The 13,008-nt window shown below is 45.4% G+C and overlaps 1 protein-coding gene across 1 annotated transcript in view; it reads left to right on the forward strand.

The window, feature by feature from the left end:
* GNB1L (G protein subunit beta 1 like) overlaps positions 1-13,008 on the forward strand; it is a 38,911-nt gene that overhangs the window by 23,266 nt on the left and 2,637 nt on the right. Inside the window, exons 4-7 of the mRNA XM_081966943.1 lie at positions 396-524; positions 1,712-1,874; positions 6,329-6,427; positions 10,044-10,259. Coding sequence (XP_081823069.1) covers positions 396-524; positions 1,712-1,874; positions 6,329-6,427; positions 10,044-10,259 — 607 coding nt within the window. The remainder of the gene's footprint in view (positions 1-395; positions 525-1,711; positions 1,875-6,328; positions 6,428-10,043; positions 10,260-13,008) is intronic.

Consider the following 13,008-nt stretch of genomic DNA (forward strand, 5'->3'; position numbering starts at 1 on the left):
GGGGGGAGGACGAAGGAAGAGACTCTATGGCAAGGGGCGGGTTTTCTATCAGATCCACAATTGATAGGGCTCTCGTTTAGGACAGGTAGAGGAAAAAGGATGCCGCGCTAGGAAGAGACTCTATGGCAAAGGGCGGGTTTTCTATCAGATCCACAATTGATAGGGCTCTCGTTTAGGACAGATAGAGGAAAAAGGATGCCGCGCTAGGAAGAGACTCTATAGTGGGGGAACTGGACTTCCGGTTGGCTCCAGAATTGAAAGGGGGGGGGGCCTTCCGGTTAGGACCTTTGTGGCTCTTTGAGTGTTTAAGGTTGCCGACCCCTGCATTAAATGCTGAATCAGAATGTCACAATCATGGTTAATTCTCCTTTTCCCTTTGTTTGGTTTTAAAACAGATCTTCTAACGGGCTGATCCATATCTGGAATCTGAAGACGCGCCGAGTCTGTGGCAGCCTGAATGGCCACGGTGGACATTCAGTGTACTGCGTGCAAACATTATCCAATAGAAAAAACGGACTCCTTAGGTGAGTCTTTTAACATTTAACAAGGTGTAATTCAAGTTTGGTGCCATGGATTGCAAGTAATCCTCGACCACGGTTGAGCCTAGAATTTCTGTAGCTAAGCGAGCCAGTTGTTAAGTGGGTTTTGCCCACTTTTATGACCTTTCTGGCCACGGTCATTAAGTGAATCTCCACAGTTGTTAGGGTGGAAGCACAGTTGTTAAGTGAATTTGGCTGCCCCATTGCTTGTCAGAAGGTTGTGAAAGGGATCACATGACCCGGGGACACGGCGACCGTCATAAATATGAAACAGTTGTCAAGCATCTGAATATAAATCAGGTGACCACGGGAATACTGCAATCGTTATAATGGTGAAAAACGGTCACTTTTTTCAGTGCTGTTGTAATTATGAACAGTCACTAAATGAAGTATTGTAAGTCAAGGACTACTGTTGTGTCCCGTCAGCGGCCAGCAGAGTTGGCAGCAGATTCGGACCGTGAGGAGGTCGGGGAGGAACATGGGCCAGTCCTGGAGTCTGGGGAAGGCTCTGAAGAGGGCTCTGTGTCGGAGGCAGAGAGGGGGCCAGGGCCGTATGCCAATTATCAGCTGCCTTCGGAGTCAGAGATCAGTGGGGCAGAAGAACAGCTGGAGCCTGTTCCCAGTGTGCACATGCACAGAGTTGCCAGACGAAGGGAGCAGCTAAAGAACAGGGGTCGACTTGGGAGTAAGGCCACAGGGGGATGATGAATGGCCCCTCCCAGAGGGAATAAAAGAGGAGCGAAAGGGGAGTGGAGTTTGCAGGAGATCATTAGTTCATTCCTGCATTCTTGCCAAGTATAGCGGCCGATATTGGCCTGGCCACTCTCCAAGCCTGATAAAGGCCAATAATTGTGAACTGTCTTGAAAGACTGTGGGAGAGGAAAGACTTTGCTGGAGAGGAATTCACTGCAAATTAAATAAAAGGGGTTTATCGGGACGAGGACTCAGCTTCGCACTGCTGGGGAAGCCTAGCTCAGAACAATGACCTGTAGTCTTAGGTCACTTGTTGAGCTGGACATTTAAGGCAGAGTTGAGTGGGAACAGGGAGTTTCATTAAGGAACTGCCATGAAACCGAACGGCCCTGGGGACATCCACTAAACAACTAAACAAACCCCCGGGGAAGCGAATGAATATCCTCCCCAGTGACACGTAACCATTTTGATTGTCAAAGTCAGGGCCGTGACCAGAACATCTGCCTGTGGGACTTATCTGAAGGAAGGAACATCGTCACGGAAAGCCTTCTCACGGAGAACGTTGGATTCTGCCGATGTTCTCTCTTTGAGGTGACAGAGAAACGGTCGCTCCTGGCCACGGCGTGGAAAGAGTTAGAAGAGGTAAGTCATTTCTCTAACACAGGGGTGTTCAAACTCACATCCCACACGGTGCTTAGGTCTGGTCCCTGAGGCCTGCCTGCAAACAGCAAAGGACACCCCCACGGTGTCTCTGCCAGCGAAAGTGGAGCTCCATTTTTGCTGGCAGAGAGCTGCAGGAGGGCTCCGCCATGACCGAAAATGGGGCCTTGAGCTCCGTTTTTGCTGGCGGAGGACTATCTATTTGCTGGCGGAGGGTAGAACAAGAAGCAATGGGTGGAAACTAATCAAGGAGAGAAGCAACTTAGAACTGAGGAGAAATTTCCTGACAGTGAGAACAATTAATCAGTGGAACAGAAGTTGCCTCCAGAAGTTGTGAATGCCCCAACACTGGAAGTCTTTAAGAAGATGTTGGATAGCTATTTGTCTGAAACGGTATAGGGTTTCCTGCCTAGGCAGGGGGTTGGACTAGAAGGCCTCCAAGGTCCCTTCCAACTCTACTATTGTATTGTATTGTATTGTATTGTATTGTATTGTATTGTATTGTATTGTATCAAAACAAACTTGAAACGAAAGGAGAAACGTTCCCCCTTTTGCATTTGAGCACGCAAGAAGGGACAGGAAAGGAGAAAGGGAAAGAAGGAAGAGAGCAAGGAAGGAAAAAGAAGGAGAGAAGGGAAGGAAGAAGAAAGGAGAATGAAGAGGGAAGGGAATAGAAGAAAAGGAAGGAAGGGCAAACAGCCAAGGATTGCATTGGCTTTTTTGGCTGCCGCCGCACACGGCTGGCTCATGTCTAAGAGATAAACTAATTTAAAAAATTGGAACACAAAGAAGCTCCATAAAATCCATAAGAAACCTCCTTAAACACTGAGCCAAAAGCACTTTGAGGCTTATGATTAACACGAAGACTTAATATGTGTTTACGCTTGGCGGTTACCCAAAAATAGATTTTTTTCCCCCCTTGAAGCAGGTTCTGTCTATGAATAATATTTAAACAGGCATTTATTTGTTCCTGATTGCCCTAAAACAGAAACACGCATTTCTCTTGCCAGTTTGCCAGAAACATGTTTAAAATGCCTTAGAAATGTGCAGGGAAAAAAAAGAACACATTTTCTTGGGGTGACCTATAGCCAAAGAAGAACCTTATTAACCCCAGGCAAAAGTTTAAAACAAAAACACCACTTTTTTCCCCGGGGAAACCTTCTCCTTCTGGTTTTAAATTACATGCTAAGTAGGATATTATTTTCCCAAGGCCCCACGGCTACATGGGGAAAGAGTCTGTCAATCTAGCCAAAGATGTTCATGCCACAACTTGTCCAATCTTGGAACAAGCAATACTGGTGTGTCAGACTGGGACTGGGACCATGTTGGAGGCCAATCCCAGTGAAGGGAAGTCCAGCGGAAGACAAGGATCACGTTTGAAGCCAATCCCAGTGAAGGGAAGTCCAACAGAAGACAAGGACCACGTTTGAAGTCAATCCCAGTGAAGGGAAGTCCAGCAGAAGACAAGGACCACGTTTGAAGCCAATCCCAGTGAAGGGAAGTCCAGCAGAAGACAAGGACCACGTTTGAAGCCAATCCCAGTGAAGGGAAGTCCAACAGAAGACAAGGACCATGTTGGAGGCCAATCCCAGTGAAGGGAAGTCCAACAGAAGACAAGGACCACGTTTGAAGCCAATCCCAGTGAAGGGAAGTCCAACAGAAGACAAGGACCATGTTGGAGGCCAATCCCAGTGAAGGGAAGTCCAACAGAAGACAAGGACCAGAGAAGTCTATGAAAAGGCAAAGTTTATGTTTGAGGCCAACCGCAGCCAAAAGAAGTCTCAAGAGACGGTTTGGTGGGCTGCTCTCTCTCTCTCTCGTCATCCTACTTAGCTCATCTTATGGGCAAAAGAAAGGGGAGATGGGAATGCTAAACATGTAGATTCTTCAGATCCTTAACCATGGCCACTTTAAGATGGATGGACTTCAGCTCACAGAATTCCCCAATCAGCACGGCTGGCGGGAGGATTCTGTGTGTTAAAATCCAAAGATTGTAAAGTTGTCAGGGTTGAGAATTATTGCTCTTTAAAGGAAAGGGAAGTGAAGAAGGAAAGGAGAGGAGAGGAGGGGAAAGGAAGGGAAGGGGGAAAGGAGAGGCAGGAAGGAAAGAAAGAAAGGGGAAGGAAGGGGAAAGAGGAAGGGGAAGGAGAGGAGGGAAGGAAGGGAGAAAGAGAGGAAAGGAAAAGGAAGGGAGAAGAAAGGGGAAGGGAAGGAAGAAAGTGAAAAAAGGAAGGGAAGGTAGGAAGGAGGGGGAAAGGAGAAAAAGGAAAGGAAGGGAAGGAACAGGGAAAGAGAGAAGGGGAGGAAAGAAAAGGAAGGAAGGGGGAAGAAAAGGGGTAAGAGGAAGGGAAGGAAGGAAGGAAAGAAGGAGAAAGAAAAGGAGGGAAGAAGGAAGGGAAAGGAAAGAAGGAAAGGAAGAGATAAAGAGACAGAGATCTAAACGTATAATAAAAATAAATAAGCCAGCTTCTTCCTATATTCTTCTTTTCTAAAAAATACATAAATGTACAGTAGGATCTGACAGCGCATTTCACAGTTGGTGCATCTCCTCCAAAGTCCTCCGAATTTTGGCACATCCCTGAACTCCGCTGACTCTCTTGGTGGGACCCCAAAGCGGAGCCAAGGTCAACCTGTCGGATTCTCTCCCAAGATCCATTCAGGTGTTTTCCCTGATTCGGCCCAGCTTGCTGTCCTTCGCGCTGAAAAATGTGTCGGCCGTAAATTATAGATGTGGGGCGTCCTCTCCCCTACTGTGTGTCTCCCCCCCCGCCACATACACACACACTGCAGGAATTGAAATACAATCCACAAACTGTTCCAACTGTCGTTTGTATGCCTGAGACAGCTTGGTCTCGTGTTTTTTTTTTTGTTCTCCCGGGGGAGAGCTTCGGCGCAAATGCGCAGGGTTAGTTTTGAAGGTTAATTTTTAAGTGGTGTGTTGAATGCAACACGCTGGGCTGGCAAGGCCACCCTCCAGCTACTCGGTGGGCAGCCTCAAAAATGGCATTTCAACAAGCAAATTCATTTAATTTAATTTTTTTTGTACAAGTGCATGAAGCTGGGAAGGAGGCCAAGGGGGAGGAAGGGATTGGAATAGAAATAGAAATAGAAATAATAGAAATAGAAATAATAGGGGGCGGGGGGAGAAATAGAATAGACACACACATAGACATAGATCTTGGAGGTGGTCTAGTCCAACCCTCTGCTCAAGCGGGAGGCCAAGATCATTTCAGACAAATCTGCAATCTCTTCTTAAAATCCTCCAGTGATGGAAAACCCACAACTTCTATTCCTTTAATTAATTGTCTTCACTGCCAGGAAATTTCTCCTTGGTTCTAAGTTGGATGTCTCTCTTTAATGATCATTTACTTTTTGTCCTGCCTTCTGGTGCTTTGGAGAATAAGAATAGAATAGAAAGAGGAAAGGATAGGATAGAATAGAATAGAATAGAATAGAATAGAATAGAATAGAATAGAATTTTTATTGGCCAAGTGTGGTTGGACACACAAGGGATTTGTCTTTGGTGCATAATATGCTCTTAGAGAACATAAGGAAAATAAAAATACATTCATCAAGAATAAAAAAAGATACAACACTTAGTGATGGTCAAGGTTATTAATAAGCTATCAAATCGTACTAGGAAGCAAATAAAAACAATATAAATTGAAAGGTACAAGCAACATGGTTATAGTCATAACTGGGGGGAGATAGATACGAGGAAGGAAGAGAAGAAGAATAGTAATACATTCTTGGTAAATTATTGACACTGTTGTGGGAATTAGTTGTTAAGCCAAGTAATGGCATTCAGGAAAAAAACTATAGATAAATGGATGGATGGATGGATGGATGGATGGATGGATGGATGGATGGATAGATGGATTGATTATGTAGATAGATAGGTAGATGGATGGATAATGGATAGAGATGATAGATAGATAGATAGATAGATAGATAGATAGATAGATAGATAGGTAGGTAGGTAGGTAGGTAGGTAGGTAGGTAGGTAGGTAGGTAGGTAGATAGATAGATAGATAGATAGATAGATAGATAGATAGATAGATAGATAGATAGATAGATGATAGATAGATAGATGATAGATAGATAGATAGATAGATAGATAGATAGATAGATAGATAGATGATAAATAGATAGATAGATGATAGAACAACTTTATTGTCACTTTGTCACTCGTTGGCATACATTAAAATGAACTGTCGTTGCATTCAGTTCTCAAAGGGTCACTCCCACCAAAATACACTAGATTAACATGGCAAAATAATACATACCTACATACAAAATCACGCATGTACCCACATATATTATACATGGGCTTGTTTGCCCCCAGCCTCTTGCAAATCAGTGAAAAAGATTTCACTTGTGTTTTGGTTCCTTGGAGTTGGGCTGGTGACCAATTCTACTTGTTTCTTTCATATCAGGTTTGTGTTCTCGAGCTGCCGTCTAAGACATCAGTCTGTACCTTGAAGCCGGAGCCCGATGCCAAGCTGGGCATGCCCATGTCTCTGAGGATCTGGCAGGTAAGCCAACAGGAGCTAATTAGGAAACACTTTCCCTGCACAACGGCTGGAAATGCATGAATCATCCTTTCCTGCAAGAATTATTATTTGCTTTGGGATTGTCCAAAGCCATCGGCTGCATTTAGTCCTTCAGATGTTGTAGGAGCTTCATCCCTGGAGGCTTTCAAGAAGAGACTGAGCTGCCATTTGTCAGAGATGGTGTAGGGTCTCCTGCTTAGGCATGGGGGTTGGACTAGATGACCTACAAGGTCCCTTCCATCTCTGTTAATCTGAATCTATCTAAGATGATCAAAGGCCTGGAGACTAAAACATATGATGAACAGTTGAAGGAACTGGGCATGGCTAGTCTAGGGAAGAGAAGGACCAGGGGAGACAGGAAAGCAGCCTTCCAATATTTGAGGGGCTGCCACAGAGAGGAGGGGGCCAAGCTATTTTCCAAAGCACCTGAAGGCCAGACAAGGAACAATGGATGGAAACTGATCAAGGAGAGATTCAACCTAGAAATAAGGAGGAAATTTCCTGACAGTGAGAACAGTCAATCGATGGAACAGAAGTTGCCTTCGGAAGTTGTGGGAGCTTCATCACTGGAGGCTTTCAGGAAGAGACTGGACTGCCATTTGTCAGAAATGGTTTCGGGTCTCCTGCTTGAGGGAGGGTTGGACTAGATGACCTACAGGTCTCTCCAATTCTGTCCATCTGTTCGCAGTCTCCCGAGGGCAAATGATCTCCTTTTGCGACCTTCCGTGGAGGAAAACCCATGGGGGATCGGATTCACTTCACAACCGTGGGACTAACTTAACAACTGCAGTGATTCCCGCGGCAAGGGAAGGTGGTAAAACGGGGAAGCCAGACTCACTTAACCGTGGAAATGTGGGGCTCAGTTGCGGTCGTACGTCGAGGATCACCTGTGTATAAATCACATCCTTCGCTGGAAATGTTTGTACATGAGTTTTCTTAAGAACCAACCCGGTTACACAATACCGCCGTTCCCACCCTGTGGGAAAAAGAAGGGAAGGCGTGTGTGTGTGTGTGTGCCCGCGCATATGCAAATTGAACCTCGCCCAGTTGGCCGGGAAAGTGTGTGACTTGCCTCCGAGGAGTTGATCGGTATCGAGACGATAATAAAACATTCTCATGTAAAGGAGGGAAAATATGTCAGCCTGCCTGGAGCTCCAGCAAACTGACGGAGCAGGCTACCCGAGGTGCCGCACAAGCCATAAATCCAGACACAAATGAAACAATTGCGCAATCGCACACCCATCAGCAGGCTCTGTAGCAATTAGGGCCACACAATCCAGTCTGGGTCAACTCACTGGGACCAGAGGTTTAATCTTCTGAGCTTTTGGATTGGTGCTGGAGCCAATCCTCAGGGAATGTCTCTCTAGCAGAATGTGTGCTTTGGCCTATTCTATGCATCGTCTTGCTATTAAGATTGTTGGCCGAGCAGGGACAAAAATAGCCAGGGAAAGGATTGAAGCGTGGGAAACGGGCCCAATGTCAATCAGGGAGTGCTGACCTACCACCAACTTATCAGGTACTTAAGAGACTGAGGAGTTGGCCATCAAACCCCCAATCAGCCACAGACAACAAAGGTAAAGGTTCCCTTCGCACATATGTGCTAGTTGTTCCTGACTCTAGGGGGCGGTGCTCATCTCCGTTTCAAAGCTGAAGAGCCAGCACTGTCCGAAGACGTCTCCGTGGTCATGTGGCTGGCATGACTCAACGTCAAAGGCTCAGGGAACGCTGTTACCTTCCCACCAAAGGTGGTTCCTATTTTTCTACTTGCATTTTTACGTGCTTTCGAACTGCTAGGTCGGCAGAAGCTGGGACAAGTCACGGGAGCTCGCTCCGTTATGTGGCGCTAGGGATTTGACCCGCCAAACTTATGACCTTTCTGATCGAAAAGCTCAGTGTCTGAGTCACTGAGCCACTGCGTCTCTTTTACACACAACCAAGCACCACATAAATACTATGCATGGAGTAGCACACGCTCTGCTAGAGAGAAGTTCTCCGTGGATGGGCTCCGGCACGAGTCCGAAAGCTCGGAAGACTAAACCTCTGGTCCTGGTAACCAACCCAGATTGGCTTCTACCGCATTATACCTGGGATATGTATAGAGGTAGACCTCGACTTATGACCACTATTGAGCCCCAAATGTGTGTCGCTAAGTGATGCGTTTATTAAGTGATTTTCCACCCTCCAATTTTATGGCTTTTCTTGCCAACACTCGTTAAGTAAATCCCTGCAGGTGTTAAATTAGAAACACGGTTGGTAAGTGAATCTGGGCTTCCCCCTCCCCCATCAACTTGGCTTGTCAGAAGGTCGCAAAAGAGGAACACACGACCCCTGGACATGCAACCGTCATAAATATGAAACAGTTGCCAAGTGCTTGAATTTTGATCACGTGCCATGGTTATAAGCGTGAAATACGGTCGTATGCGCTGTCAGGGTTCCAAATAGCATCTAAATGTAAATCAGAGTCCAAGACAAAGAATTGCTCCAAGTTCCAATTTATGAAGAGAGCCATGTTGGCACATCTGGGAAAACCCGAATCTGAAAGCTTCCCGGTTTTCCCCGCCTTGTTGAAAGTTCAAGATCTTGCCCCCACACCCACAAGTCCATCCCATGGTCCAATCTTCCACTGCCCATGAAGACAGATTCCTCCCATCCAGTTCCGGTCAGGTGCAGAGACAAAGGATGACCTTGGCTTTCTAGACAGAATTTTGTTTTGACTACACAGCATCTAACTCCGTGCAATCCCCCCTCCCATTTTCCCACCATAGAAAAGGCATAGCGGAATAATACAAAGTGTGTCAGGCCAAAGATCCAAGAGGAATATGGCTACAGGCACATGCGCAGAAGCAAAAAACAAGATGGCGCCACCATAGGCTCTGCCGATAGAACCAGTTCGGCCATCCTACTCGTCCGAACTGGTAGGAAGCCGCCTCTGGTGCCATGGGTTCGCCCTCATGGCGCTAAACCATTAATTGTTCTGTTTAGTTTTACCGAATGCAGACTGGCCGAGTTGGAAGGACTTCTAGTCTAAGCCCTTGCTCAAGGAACAGACCTTATACCACTCCATGGACAACTGGCTGTCCAATCTCTTCTTGAAAGCCTCCAGTGCCGTGGTAACTTTGAATTGTCACTAAACAAACCGTTGTAAGTCAAGAACTACCTGTAGTCTGGGGTGACCTGTTGAGCTGGACATTTAACCTATCCGGCCTGGCCTAATTCCAGCTCTCCCACCCCAGTCTGTATTTTTAAATTTCACGGGTTGGTCTTAAGGCTAAGTTTTTAATTTTTATATATTTGTACAGGGGTCTAAAGTTTAATCCGATTTTAATTATATTTATTACTGTTTGTATGGTCTTAATTTGGTACCTGTACACCGCCCCAAGTCCCTCCAGGGAGAGGGGGCGGTCTAGAAATCAAATCAAATCAATAAATAAATTAATTAAGGTCAAGAGTTGCGTTTAAGGAAAGCTCGACTAGGAACATGGAAGTGTGAAAAACGGTCCCTGGTCAACTTTTTTCAAGTTGGTCACTAAAGGAACAGCTGTAAGTCGAGGACTGCCCAGAATTGCCTTCATTCTCTGTTTGCTGTCTCTTCTCTTAGCCCAACACCGGCTCGCATCCTCACCTCCTGGCCGGCTACGAGGACGGATCAGTGGTTCTGTGGAATTTGTCCATGGGGCGAATGCTGAGTCGGCTCAAATGTCATAGGGAGCCGGTCATGAGTCTTGACTTCGATGCGGAGAAGACCAAGGGCGTGTCGGGCTCCTCGGACAACAAGCTTTGCGTCTGGAACCACACCAGGCCGGAAAAGCTGGAGGTCAGTCTCATCGACCCTCCCCTAAACCAGTCTCTTCATTTTTTTGCACAAACAGTTTGATAGACTTGCAAAAGTATTTAGGCCCTGCCTAATTGTATTTGCCCCAAATTGGAAATCAAATAAGTTACCAACAGATGAAGAGATAATTTTAAAAAAATAGATTGTGCAGAGATGAACAGGTTGACTTTGAAAATAAAGGATAAAGAGGAATCGGAGTACTTCAAGGCATGGGGAAGATTTTATGACTGTCTAGAGAAAAGAAACCTAGAAAAGAAAGTAAGGGGAAGATACAAAACTCAGACAAAGGGGGGGGGGACAGAAAATAAAGTACTACATATACAAGTATATATTCAAGAGTGAGATATAAAGGGGGGAAACATAGGATAGCTAAGCAAAGGTAAGGGAATAAGAAATGATACTAAATTATATTTGGGTTTGCGGAAATATGCAGAACTGCATCCAGTTCTGGTCGCCACAATGTAGAAAAAGATGTGGAGACTCTAGAAAGAGTGCAGAGAAGAGCAACAAAGAGGATTAGGGGACTGGAGACTAAAACATATGAAGAACGGTTGCAGGAACTGGGTATGTCTAGCTTAAGAGAAAGAAGGACCAGGGGAGACATGATAGCAGTCTTCCAATATCTCAGGGGTTGCCACAAAGAAGAGGGAGTCAAACTATTCTCCAAGGCACCTGAGGGTAGAACAAGAAGCAATGGGTGGAAACTAATCAAGGAGAGAAGCAACTTAGAACTGAGGAGAAATTTCCTGACAGTGAGAACAATTAATCAGTGGAACAGAAGTTGCCTCCAGAAGTTGTGAATGCCCCAACACTGGAAGTCTTTAAGAAGATGTTGGATAGCTATTTGTCTGAAACGGTATAGGGTTTCCTGCCTAGGCAGGGGGTTGGACTAGATGACCTCCAAGGTCCCTTCCAACTCTACTATTGTATTGTATTGTATTGTATTGTATTGTATTGTAAATACCATCCCCAAGAAAACATAAACTGATATTTGAAAGAGATACTTATAACAACAGAAAAAGAAAGGGAGAGAGGAGGAGGGGAGGAAAAGGAGGGATGGAAGGAAGAGGTAAGGAGAGTAGGGTAGAAGGGAGAGAAAGAGAAGAAGAAAGGGTAGGAAAGGGGGAAGAGTAGGAGTAGGGGAGAGGTAAGGGAAGAAGGAAGGGGAAGGAGAGGAAGTAGAGAAAGGAGGGAGGGAGAAAATAAAGGGAAAATAAAGTGGTGTTACAACAGGTGGAAGGGATGTTAAGTAGAGCAACCCAAATTGTATATTATAACCTTTTAAATGGAATAACAAATGTATAAGAATGACAAATGTAAAGAAGAATATTTATGTGAGTGTATACCTATAATTGTATGTAAGAAAGGGCATCAGATGGAACAAAATCCACTTAACGAATGTCTCGCTTAGCAACATACATTTTCGGCTCAAATGCGGTCGTACGTTGAGGACTTGCCTGCATGAGGTTTCCATTTTTGTCTTTGAAAGAAAAGGCCCAATATTTGAAGTGGGTACAGTATATGGCTGTATATCGTGGGAAGCGGCGGCTCAGCAGCTAAGACACTGAGCTTGCTGATCAGAGAGGTCAGCGGTTTGGAGGTTCGAATCCCTAGTGCCGCGTAACCGAGTGAGCTCCCGTGACTTGTCCCAGCTTCTGCCAACCGAGCAGTTCGAAAGCACGTAAAAAAATGCAAGTAGGAAAATAGGGGCCACCTTTGGTGGGAAGGGAACAGCGTTCCATGCGCCTTCGGCATTGAGTCATGCCGGCCAGATGACCACAGAGACGTCTTTGGACAGCGCTGGCTCTTTGGCTTTGAAATGGAGATGAGCACCGCCCCCTAGAGTCGGGAATGATAGCACATATGTGCGAGTGAAACCTTTACCATTGCAGTATATGACTGCTACATTTCTGGCTTGGGAGCCAGCCAGAGTTTGAAACGGAAGAAAATGCATGCTCTTTTTAGCAAGCGCGATGCTCCTCCAGGGAGCAAAATATTTAACTAGGGCTGCGCAGCTTCGAAAATAATTTAGGAAAAGATGTTGGAAAACTCATCCGAGTCTAGTGAGAATGCCGGAGAAGAGGGGGAAAAAAAGATTTTGAGTTGTGATACCTAGCAAGGCCCTTAAAGAGAAAAAGGGAACTGGGGTGATGGAAGGGAAGTTAGAAGAAACGATTTACGATCAATCTTGAGTTCTGGGTTGGCTCCCAGTTCTAAAAAAAATCTCTCCCAAGTGGAAAAGGCGTTTGTGTTTCTGGTGCCCACACAGTTGAAAATCCGGAATCCGCTAATTTCGACAAGCGCTGTATGTCATCACCTTTCCTAATAATAAATTGGGGGTCGCGTGCCAATCAAATTGCAGCCGAAACAGGTCCTTAAGAAAGGCCAGGCGTTATTCTACTTGCTGCCATAGCTTTGCCAAAATATTTTTTAAAAATGAAAATGTGAGGGCCAGAAAGATAAATCTATCCCATTTTCCACAGTAGCTAATTAGGATGGATTAAGGTTAACAAATTGAAGTCTTCTTCTCCTCCTTCTTCCTTTTCCTCCTCCTTTTTTTCTTCTCTCTTCCTCCTCTTTCTCTCCTTTCTCTCCTCCTTTTCCTCCTCTTCTTCTCTGCCTTGTCTTTCTTTTTTTCTTCCTCTCCATTTCTTCCTCCTTTTCCTTCCCTCCTTTTTCTCCTTTTCTTTTCCTCTTTCTCTTCTTCCTCCTCCTCTTTCTCTCCTCCTTC

Source organism: Natrix helvetica (assembly GCF_964273705.1).
Source record: "Natrix helvetica genome assembly, chromosome: 14".
NCBI classification, from domain to species: Eukaryota; Metazoa; Chordata; class Lepidosauria; order Squamata; family Natricidae; genus Natrix; species Natrix helvetica.